This window comes from Ovis canadensis, chromosome 24 (genome assembly GCF_042477335.2).
Source record: "Ovis canadensis isolate MfBH-ARS-UI-01 breed Bighorn chromosome 24, ARS-UI_OviCan_v2, whole genome shotgun sequence".
NCBI lineage: Eukaryota > Metazoa > Chordata > Mammalia > Artiodactyla > Bovidae > Ovis > Ovis canadensis.
The window spans coordinates 25,342,258-25,354,257 of NC_091268.1; the positions used below are offsets into that span (position 1 = coordinate 25,342,258).

General features: G+C 49.4%; 1 protein-coding gene across 1 annotated transcript in view; it reads right to left on the reverse strand.

Moving 5' to 3' along the window:
* LOC138429745 (uncharacterized) overlaps nt 1-12,000 on the reverse strand; it is a 170,747-nt gene that overhangs the window by 91,480 nt on the left and 67,267 nt on the right. The window contains exons 29-33 of the mRNA XM_069571470.1: nt 8,374-8,585; nt 6,365-6,553; nt 5,801-5,940; nt 4,543-4,705; nt 4,363-4,449 (exon numbers count right to left, since the gene is read on the reverse strand). Of these exons, the coding sequence (XP_069427571.1) occupies nt 4,363-4,449; nt 4,543-4,705; nt 5,801-5,940; nt 6,365-6,553; nt 8,374-8,585 (791 nt within the window). The remainder of the gene's footprint in view (nt 1-4,362; nt 4,450-4,542; nt 4,706-5,800; nt 5,941-6,364; nt 6,554-8,373; nt 8,586-12,000) is intronic.

Consider the following 12,000-nt stretch of genomic DNA (forward strand, 5'->3'; position numbering starts at 1 on the left):
GGTGCCCAGGAGGGCCTTTGATATGTATGGTAAACTCCAGCGCCCACAGGTAGGGCGAGCAGGGTAGGCTTAAGGGCCTGTGTCTCATTCATAAGGGTGATTGTTCTAGTCACTGCTGCAGTTGTAACACTCAGCATGGCACCAGGTGCACAGCAGGTGCTCAACAAATATCTAGACGAATGCAGAATCGCTAGTTGTAGTTATAGCCTGAAATCCCAAAGGCAATGCCATGCTAAGTGGAAGAATGTTTAATTTCTGGCAGGCAGAAAAATACCCACCGTCCCCAAAATGTCCATGTCCTCAACCCTGAACTCTGGGAATCTGTTACTTTACAGGGCAAAAGAGATTTTACAGTTAAGGATCTTGAGATGGGCAGATTATCCTGGATTATCCAATGAGCTGATCACAAGGCTTTTTTGGTTTGTGTTGGATTTTTCTTTTTGGTCAAACAGCACGTGAGATCTTAGTTCCCTGACCAGGTATTGAACCTGTGCCCTCTGCAGTGAAAACAAAGAGTCGTAACCATTGGACTTCCCGGGAAGCTTTAAGGATTCATATAAGAGGGAGCCAAGACAGTCACAGTCAGAGAGAGGAAGACACTACTCTGTTACCTTTGAAAACAGAGAAAGGGACCATAAATCAAGACACATGGGTGGTTTTTAGAAGTTAGAAAAGGCAAAAAAAAAAAAAAAAAAAGGATTCTCCCCTGGAACTTCTGGAAAGAATGCGAACCTGGAAACACCTTGATTTCAGCCAAGTGAAACCCATTTTTTATTTCAGATCTCAAGAAATGTAAGATAAATTTGTGTTGTGTTAAGCCGCTAAGTTTGTGGCAATTTATTATAGCAGCAACAGGAAATACACACACAGTTAATCACTTATTCACTCAACAACTATTTCGCTTCTGCCACATGCTAAGTACAAGCAACAGGCTGCCATCTTTTCCCACCTGTGCTGACTGAGAAGTTAAAAAATGTCTTGCCACTAGAATTTTATCATTGGTGAACGTCTCTAAAAGAATACACAGCTTTATTTTAGAGCCAGGATGGAGGAGGAAGAAACAAAGGTCCAAGAGAAGCAAAAAATGTGTGTCATTAAACAAAGATACGGTTTTAAAACCTGGAGAAGGAAACGGCAACCCACTCCAGTATTCTTGCCTAGACAATCCCATGGACAGAGGAGCCTGGCGGGCTACAGCTCATGGGGTCACAAAGAGATGGACATGACTGAGCACACAGGGTTTTAGAAAGAACAGTCAAATTAAATTAAATTAAAGGATCCCCACCTACTTGGTTCTAGCCTGTTGGTGTCAGGTGGGGTTTCAGGCCCAGTGGGTCAGATCTTCCAATTTTTTATAATTAGAAGCAGAGATCTGCGTTTTATTCCAAATCTTCTGATTTAAATGTTGACACTTTTTCCCCTTTAATTTAAATGCTAAGCAGGCCAAACAAAACACATCTGCAGGCTGGATTTGGCCCATTCGCCATTTTGCAATCTCCGGTTTAGAAAACAGGACACACCACTGGGAAACATTTGCGCAGGTGTTCTGGGTCGTCATCTTGCCCATGGTTTCCCCTCAGGACCTCCAACTCCCAAACCTGGGGCCTGCTCACAGCTTCAGTTTGACAGGCGGGGAAGTGAGGCCCCAGAAACACAGGTGTCTGTCCATGCAGCAGCTGGCCCGGCTCCAGCCCGAGGCCTGCGGACATCCCCAAGGGAGAAACCACCACTGTCTCCCTTCTCCAGGCCCGCACACAGCAGGTGCTCAATACATGCTTGCTGGAGAATGGGATCATCTCTTGGAGCGTCTTTTCCTAGAGGGGTCAGGAAGGAGACTTGGATGAGGGCCTATAGCCATGTTGTAAGTACTCAAGATTGCACCCAAGTACAATCTTGGAAGGACTGATCCTCCAGCTGAAACTCCAATACTTTGGCCACCTGATGCAAAAAGCTGACTCACTTAAAAAGACGCTGATGCTGGGAAATACTGAAGGCAAAATGAGAAGGGGGTGATAGAGGATGAAATGGTTGGATGGCATCACTGACTCAGTAGACATGAGTTTCAGCAAACTCCAGGAGACAGTGAAGGACAGAGGAGCCTGGCGTGCTGCTGTCCATTGGGTCACAAAGAGTCAGCCCTGACGTAGCAACTGCACAACAAGTACTCGAGAAAGATCCGTGTAATCCATTTCAATCCTCATAACACTGCGCAGGAGATGAAGATTGCTGTCTCCTCTGCACAGAAGAGGAAACTGAGATCCAGAGACATAAGATGATTTGCTAAGGGCACAGAGGCAAAAATGAGTTTCACTCCTAAAAGACAAATGCCAAGACCCTCTACTGCTGCTGCTAAGTCGCTTCAGTCCTGTCTGACTCTGTGCGACCCCACAGACAGCAGCCCACCGGGCTTCCCCCGTCCCTGGGATTCTCCAGGCAAGAACACTGGAGTGGGTTGCCATTTCCTTCTCCAATGCATGAAAGTGAAAAGTGAAAGTGAAGTCGCTCAGTCGTGTCCGACTCATCGCGACCCCATGGACTGCAGCCCACCAGGCTCTTCCATCCATGGGATTTTCCAGGCAAGAGTACTGGAGTGGGGTGCCATCGCCTTCTCCGAAGACCCTCTAAGTCAGGGGTTAAAAACTACAGACTGGGAGCGGGGGAAACTGGCCAGCCTGTTTTTGCAAATCAAGTTGTTTAAGCTGCTATAACAGAAATACCACAGACTGCATGACTCAAATACCAGAAATTTTACATCTCACAGTTCTGGAGGCTGGAAGTCTAAAACCAAGGTGCCAGGCATGGATGGGTTCTGGTGAGAAACCTCTTGCTGGTTTGCAGATGGCTTTTCTCATTGTGTCCTCAGATGGTGGAGAGAAAGCTCAGCTCTGATCCTCTTTTTGGAAGGACACTAATCTTACCATTAAGATTAATCACTTCATGGCAAATAGATGGGGAAAAAATGGAAACAGTGACAGACTTTATTTTCTTAGGCTCCAAAATCACTGCACACAGCAACTACAGCCATAAAATTAAAAGAGGCTAGCTCCTTGGAAGAAAGCTGTATGACAAACCTAGACAGTGTATTAAAAAGCAGAGACATCACTTTGCTGACAAAGGTCCGTATAGTTAAAGGTATGGTTTTTCCAGTAGTCATGTACGGATGTGAGATTCAGACCATAAAGAAGGCTGAGAACAGAATTGATGCTTTCTAACTGTGGTGCTAGAGAAGACTCTTGAGGGTCTCTTGGATTGCAAGTAGATCAAACCAGTCCATCTTAGAAATCAAACCTGAATATTCATTGGAAGGACTGATGCTGAAGCTCCAATACTTTGGCCACCTGATGCAAAGAGCCAACTCACTGGAAAAACCCTGATGCTGGGAAAGATTGAAGGCAGGAGGAGAAGGAGGGCAACAGAGGATGAGACAGCTGGATGGCATCACCAACTCAATGCACGTGAGATTGAGCAAACTCTGGGAGATAGTGAAGGAAGGGAAACTTGGTGGGCTGCAGTCCATGGGATGGCAAAGAGTCGGACATGACTGAGCGCTGAGCAGCTGAACAACAATCTTATCATAAGGGCTCCACCCTCATGACCTTGATTACCCAAAGCCCTCACTTCCAAATGCCATCACATTAGAGCTTCAGCATATGAATCTGGGGAGGGGGGTGGGTACACAAACATCCAGCCCACAGCAAAAGTTTTATCAGAACACAGCTGTGCCCATTCATTTGTGTCTTCCCTACAATGTTTGTGAGCTACAAAGGCAGAGATGAGTAGTTGCAACACTGGCTGTATGACCTGCCAAGGCTACAGTAGTTACCATCTGGTCCTTCAGAGAAAAACTTGATCAACCCCTGCTCTAAATTAGGTATGTAATGCATTTTTTCTTTCTATTTTTAAAATTGTGGTCGCGTGGAACTTCCCCAACCAGGAATTGAACCTGTGCCCCCTGCCCTGGAAGCACAGAGTCTTAAGCACTGGACTGCCAGGGGAGTCCTACAATGGGCTTGCAACAGCAGCAGGCCAACAGCTATTCATTAAGCACTGACTGTGCGCCAGGCCTTGCGGCTCTCAGGATTACAAAGCAGACATGTCCCAATCACGGTCTTGGACTAGCACAGGGTCCGGGCTGGGGTCTTTCTCCCAAGAGAAGAGGTGAGGGTTTTTAAGTAAGGGGGTGACAATGACTATGCTGGCGTGTTGAAAAACTCCCTCGGGCTCTCAAGTAGATTGAATTAGGCAGACAGCAGAACAGAAAACTCGGGCCGGAATTCTCCGTTTGCTTCGTCCAGTTGAGAGAAGGTGGCAACCTGAACTGGGGACCACTGGGGTGAAAAGAGCTCTGGGATCTTCACTTACCACATGCCGATTCCACAAAACCACGCACCCATCCAAGCTCCTGGGGATGGTCCTGCCGTCGTATGGGTGGGTCAGGCCCGCGCAGACCTGGGAGGGACAACCACACACATGCACACACACACACAGATGGGTCAGAGGCAGATGGAAGCCCCTCCCCGTTGAACCCTGGAGCCTACTCACATAGGGGTGCCCGGCCTGGTAGCCCAGAACCACGGTCTGCAGGGTCTCCTCCTGGGCTCCCAGGACCACCCTGCTCTCCAGGGAGTAACGCTGGTGCCGCCTGTCGGCCGTGAAGGTCTCCTGCAGGAGGATGTGCTGCGGGAGGGGCCCAGTCCAGGGGTGCCTGGCATGGAGAGCGGGGAACAGGCTGAAGTCATTAAAGCAGCTGGCGGGGTCAGAGGACACCTGTGCCCCAGGGGCCTGTCACTGTCTTGCAGAGTTGAGACTTTGTTACAGGGGACTAGCCTGGTGGTCCAGTGGTTAGGAATCCACCTTCCAATGCATGGGATGTGGATTTGATCCCTGGTCCGGGAACTAAGATCCCACACGCCGCGTAGCAACTAAGCCCTCACATTCCAACTACTGAGCCTGCGTGCCACAGCTAGAGAGGAGCTTGAGCAACGCAACTAGAGAAGCCTGAGCACCGCAACAAAGATCCTGTGTGCCTAGCTAAGACCTGATGCAGCCAAACACGTGTTTTTATAAAAGACTTTGTCTATGTGCGTGCATGTGAAGGCCCTTCAGTCGTGTCTGACTCTTTGCAACCCTATGGACCATGGCCCACCAGGCTCCTCTGTCCATGGGATTCTCCAGGCGAGAATACGGGAGTGGGCTGCCATTCCCTTCTCCAGGGGATCTTCCAGACCCAGGGATGGAACCCACGTCTCCTCTGTCTCCTGCACTGCAGGCAGATTCTTCACCATCTGAGCCACCAGGGAAACCCTGGAACACCGTAGGTGCTCAATAAATATAAATGTGATTAAAAAGTGGATGAGACCTTGGCAGATGCAGGGGCTGTTAGTTTGGGTTACTGCTGCTGTTCTGACAGTAGATGGCTAAGGGTCCCTGGCTGGTCAGTGCACAGCCTGGACTTCAGGCTGGGTCTCTGACTCCAACCCTGTGCTGTTCACCCCCCAACAAAAAACAGGCTTTTCAACCAGCTGGGCCTCCAGGAACTGAAATGGTTCCCCCAGAGCAACTTTCAGCCTGGGGTGACGAGACTGTTTTCTGTGCCCACCTTGGCACACGAATGAAAGGAGGTGAGGGACACGGGGGCTTTCAGGGAGGGGGCTCATCTCTGAGTTCTGGGTTCTGTCTGGGCCCCTCCAGGCAGCACAGCACACCCCACTCCCTGGTGACCCTCCATGCTGGAGAACAGGAGACCCGGGCAAGCACTACTCCTCGGGGGAAGCAGCCTGGGGGAAGGGGCCACACATACACAAGGAAGAAGGTTCCCTGCTTCCGGTACAAGCTCCTGTCTCGAACCAGCTCCTCCAGGCTGCCCTCCAGCTGCAGGCCCTCAGGATGGCCCCTGGCACCGGTCCCCAGAGCCGTCAGCAATACATGACTCTTCCATGGCTGCAATGAGGACCAGGCTGATGCAGAGGGATGCCCCGAGGGTCCAAGCTGCGAAACATCCTGCCCTGGGGGTCTCCAGGGGCAGCCCCCACTGCCCACTCATTACCCCAGGAATGACCACCAAGAAGGGCTGATCAAATGGGCTGCAGCTTCCACACCATCAGACCTCAAGGTTGCACAGGCACACTGCTATGGCCAGGCCTCTCCAGGGGCCCAGCAGGAATGAAGCACTTGGATGTCCAGTACCAGGTGGCTGACCTTTGCTCTGCGGTCAGCGCTAGTATGGCTGGGTTCCATTTTATAGATAAAGAAACTGAGGCTTGGGGAGGCTTATAGGCCAAACTAGTAGGCTTCCCCATCCCAGATATGGGATTCAGGGTCTCTCGATGGCAAAGTCTCCAGCACGGGCCACCTGGACCCTTACCTGCTCCGTGTGCCTGTAGGCTGCCGTTAGGTTCAGCTCCCGCTGTGGGCCCTTCAACCAGCAGTGCAGGATCTTACGGTCTCGGCTGTTCTCAGCATGAATCTTGCTCTGCACCGCTTCACTCCAGGCTGATTCTATTTCACTCTGGCTGCTAAAGAGGCTCTGTGCCAAGGCTGTCACCGTGGAAACCTGCAATGAGGATGAAGAGGCTGACCAAAGCCTTTGCACACCCTATTTCCTCTTCTTGGGATTCCCTTTCTCTCAGTCCCACTTGGTGAACTCCTACTCATCCTTCAAAGCCCCTCCAATGAAGGAGGACACACAAGAGGACAGAAGGGTAGCCTTCTCTCCCTGCATCATTGCACGGTTTTCAGAGCCATGGGAGGATCTAGGTGTTACTGGGGCTTGTACTGGAGCTGGGGGAAGTAGAACTCTTTAGCCTTGTGCTGGGCTGTATACCCAGCCCACTACCCTTGGCACAAGCCCCTCTAGGAACAAGGCTCTGCCTTGTGCCCTGCTGGCCTCTGTCCCTTGTTCATACAGCTCCCTCAGGGGACTCATGAGGAGAGGTAATGGGGCCAAGTTGGAGTTTGGGAATTACCAAACCTCCTGCCAAATACTAGAACTACCCAAGACCTTACCCCACGCATCACTGACCTCAGGTCACCCCCAGAACCCACGGGCCCCATTTCAGCAAATGGCACCTGCTCCTACACAACCTTGTTGTTGCTGTTCAGTCACTCAGTTGTGTCCGACTCTTTGTGACCCCACAGACTGCAGCACATCAGGCTTCTCTGTCCTACACTGTCTCCTAGAGCTTGCTCAAACTCATGTCCATTGAGTCGGTGATGCCATCCAGCCATCTCATCCTCTGTCATCCCCTTCTCCTCCTGCCTTCAATCCTTCCCAGCATCAGGGTCTTTTCCAATGAGTCAGCTCTTCGAATCAGGTGGCTAAAGGATTGGAGCTTTAGCTCCTGTCCTTCCAGTGAATACGCAGGGTTGATTTCCTTTAGGATGGACTGGTTTGATCTCCTTGCTGTCCAAAAGACTCTCAAAGAGTCTTCTCCAGCAAAAGAGTTTGAGAGCATCAACTCAGCACTCAGCCTTCTTTATGGTTCAACTCTTACATCCGTACACGACTACTCAAAAAACCATAGCTACACAACTGCTTGAGCCAAAAACTTGGGGTCATTTGTCTCTTCCTCACTTCCCCAAACCAATCCATAAGCAAGTCAGTCATCGACACCTTGAAGTAAATTCTGCAATCTGACCACCTGCCTCTGCTGTCTTCTCCCAGGCCAGGTCACCATCACGCCCCTGAGCTGGGTCACCTGCAGGAACTGGCCAGCTGACCCCTCCTTGCATCCTGTCCTGGCTTTACCTGTCACACAGCTGCCCTCTCAAGGTCCCTAACCTTGCTGGGAGTCACTTGCTCCTCCTGAGTCCACCCTGGTACCACCTGGCCCCTGCCTCGAGGGTACTGTGCTGTCCCCAGACATGCCCACAGAGCTGCCTCCTCCTGAGCCCAAGTCAGGCCTGGACCACCCCTCTCTCATGTCCACTCATCATCCCAACACAGGGAGAGGCTTGGTGTACCAGGTTCCCACACGTGACACCAGGGAAGTCCTTCCCTTGTTGATTTCCTTTCAAACTCTGCTATGCTGCTTCACTCGGCAGGCCTCATTCTGCGTTTTGGTAAAAGCCTCCTATCTATTTGTTTCCAGGGTACCAGCTCAACCTACTTTCATATTTTACTCTATCAGCTGCTAAGCAAGAACATGAGACATTGAGGTTTATTTTGCGGTCCACTCTCCCAAATTCCCTCGGCAACTAACTCTGAAGAGTGTCAGTACTGAGTGAGCTAGACCTCACGCATCCGGGACCCAGTATGGAAAACCCCCAAACCTCAGTTTTAACCCTTTTCTCAGAAGATTTAAGCCACAAGAAATCAGCCTCCCTGGCCACTGGTGAGGGGGCTGGGCAGGGGGCGTGGCTGAGCATGCGCACCCGAAGGTAGGTGGTAGCTGGGGTGTAGATGTGGATCTTGCCCTGCCTCTGGAGGCCCTGGCCCCTGCAGGCCACGTTCACCACCAAATTCTTCAGGGTCCAGGCCTTGCCCAGCGTCAGCTCCAACACAGCCTGGAACATGGCTCGGTTAGGCCAGTACAGCCTGTGAGCCGTGGAGACCATCAGCCAGGGACTATTCAGGTTCAAGGCTCCTGAGACGGGCAGAGAACAAGAAACTAGTTATCTCCAGGGCAAGAAGGGGGCTTCTGGCAGGCAGCAAGAGCCCCCTGTAGAGTCATCACGGTCACTGCAGGGCACATCTCATAACTGGGAATGACTGGGGGTAGAACATAAGGGAACCTTCTAGAATGACTCAAATGTTCTGAATTTTGACAGGAGCTTGGGTTTCACAGATCTGTGCACCTGTCAAAACTCATCAAATGGTACCCGGGAGATGTTGGCATTTCACCTTAGTGAATGATACCATACTGAAATGTTGAGGGGTGAGATGGACCATAGTTTACAACTTAATTTGACCTGTTACCAACAAATAAGACAGATGGCTAAGTGGACAGATAGGTGACAAGATAGGTGGAGTAAAATGTTCATAGTAGAATCGACACTGAGAATATGTAGGTGTTCCCTGCAGCACTCTTTGCACTTTTCTGTATGTTTGAAATGTTTTCAGGAAGATATGTTAGACAGAAGAAACGCTAGGAAGGTTGGAAAGGGGGCACTCCAGTGAGGTGATCAAGAGCATGGCCTTTACTCTTGCAAGCTATGTGACCTCTTTGAGCCTGTGCTTCCATCTGTAAAATGGGTACAACAGTACTAATCACTGTGTCTTGGGACAGAGGAAGCATCCACTCAGAAGAGTAAAGATCAATCATCACCATCATCAAAAAGTTGACATTCTACACAGCACGTTGCCCTTCCACAAGGAACTAAAACCAGTCACTGGACCCCTCTCATACTTTGTAATAAATCTCCCACTCGCTCAAGGGCTAATTCAGTAAATACTGCTCCAGACTCTCAGAACTTGGCAGTGAACAGGAGGCATAGTTGCTGCCTTGATGGAACTCGTGGTCTGGGGGCAGTGGTGGCGGAGAAATCTTGAATAAACATGTAATGAGACCTGTGCTGCGCTGTGCTTAGTTGCTCAGTCCTGTCCAGCTCTTTGCAACCCCATGGACTGTAGCCCACCAGGCTCCTCTGTCCGTGGGGATTCTCAGGCAAGAATACTGGAGGGGGTTGCCATGCCCTCCTCCAGGGGATCTTCCCAACCCAGGGGTCGAACCCGGGTCTCTCGCATTGCAGGCATATTGTTTACCGTCTGAGCCACCAGGGAAGACCTACCTAGGAGGAAAATGCTAAGTGCTAGGAAGGAAAAGAAAGAGGGAGCTAGACCAAGGTCAGGAGGATCAGTGAAGACTCCCATGAACAGGACCATTGAGCTCAACCCTGAATGAGAGGCAGTGGAGTCAGTCAAAGGGAGGGAGCACTCCCCCACCTCCTAGTGGAGATAGAAGATTCACTATGTGGGGAAACTGAGGCTCAGAGGCCAGGATTCAGGGGGACCCAGCACAGCAAGGGTAGAGGGCGGGCTGCCAAGTTGAGAACAGGGAGATACTGAGTAGAGTGTGGTCAGGTGCCCTGAGGTGCCAGTTCCACAGGAAACGGGGAGTTTGCTCCACAGAAGAACAGAGTGACTGAAAAAAAATGGTCCACAGATATGGGGCCCAGGGTCCTCAGGGAGAGCCAGGACCCCACCCAACAGGGAAGTCCATCAGTCAACAAGAGCACCCCCACTCATACATACATACATATATGCAAGTGAAATACTGCTCAGCCATGAAAAAGAATGAAGTAATTCCCTTTGCAGCTACATGACTGCAACTAGAGATTATTATCCTAAATGAAGCAAGTGAGAAAGATAAATACCATGTAATATTACTAGACATGGAATCTAAAACATGATGCAAATGAACTGATCTATGGAAAAGACTCGTAGACATAGAAAACAGACTTATAGTTAGCAAGGCGAGGGATGGATTGGGAGTTTGAGATTAAAAGATGGGAACATTATATATGGAATGGATAAACAATAAGATACTATTGTATAGCACAAGGAATAATATTCAATATCCTATGATAAGCCATAATGGAAAAGAATAGAAAAAATGTGTGTATATATATATGCTGCTGCTGCTGCTAAATCGCTTCAGTCATGTCCGACTCTGTGTGACCCCAGAGATGGCAGCCCACCAGGCTCCCCCATCCCTGGGATTCTCCAGGCAAGAACACTGGAGCGGGTTGCCATTTCCTTCTCCAATGCATGAAAGTGAAAAGTGAAAGTGACGTCGCTCAGTCGTGTCGGACTCTTCGCAACCCCATGGACTGCAGCTCACCAGGCTCCTCCATCCATAGGATTTTCCAGGCAAGAGGACTGGAGTGGGGTGCCTTTGCCTTCTCCAATGTGTATATATGTATAATGGGATCACTTTGCTGTACAGCAGAAATAGAACATTGTAACTCAACTATACTTCAACAAAATAATTTTTTTAAAGAGCACACACACCCTCCCCTTCCCATAGAGCCTCCTTCCAAGCAAGTTCCAAGTTACTGACTCTTAAACTAAAGCACATACCATGCTCTTACCTGGCATGTGGGAAAGCTACTAAAAGCAACTTCAGAAACATAAAGAAGAAAGAAACTCAAGGGGAACAGATCAAAGCACCCCGATTCTATAACTTACGTTCATAGAGAAGAGAAGACAATGCATCATGAAGAACTTGCAGGAACACAAAAGAGCTCTTGGGAATACAAGCTAAACAAAACTAGAAAGGTCAGCAGGAGGGCTGGTGGATGAAGCTGGGGAAATCAGCCCTCAAAACAGAACAAAAGGACAAAGAGATGGAACAAAGGAGAGAAAAGAGAAAATCAGAGGTTTAGTTTCTGAGGACCAACATCTATCTGACCACCAGGCATTCCAGAACACAGAAAGAAATTACCAAAGAAACTGTACAAGAAAACTACCAAGACCCAAATGGTGGGTCTCCACATTTGCAAGGTTATATGCCAAGTCCTTAGTACAGTGAATAAAGATAGATCTAAACCAAAGCTCATCATCATAAGATTTGAAGATATGAGGATTAAGGGCTTCCCTCATAGCTCAGGTGGTAAAGAATCTGCCTGCAATGCAGGAGACCCTGGTTCTATTCCTGGGTCAGGAAGACCCACTGGAGAAGGGAAAGGCTACCGGCTCTAGTATTCTGACCTGGAGAATTCCATGGACTGCATAGTCCATGGGGTGGCCAAGAGTCAGATATGACTGAGCACCTTTCACTTTCAGGAATAAAGAGAAGCTCCTAAAAGCTTCCAGAGAGAGACAAAAGGATCACAGACAAAGGATGATGGATCAGAAATAGCACCAGACCTCTCAATTGATTCACATAGACAGTGGAGCGATGTCTTCAAAATCACAAAGGGAAATCATTTCCGACCTAGAGTTCTCTATTCAGCCAAATCAAATGAAGACAGTTTAAACACTCAGGGTTTCAAAATGTTTACATCCTGTTACAGGTTGAATTGTCTCTCTCGAACAGATATGTAGTCTTAACCCCAGGT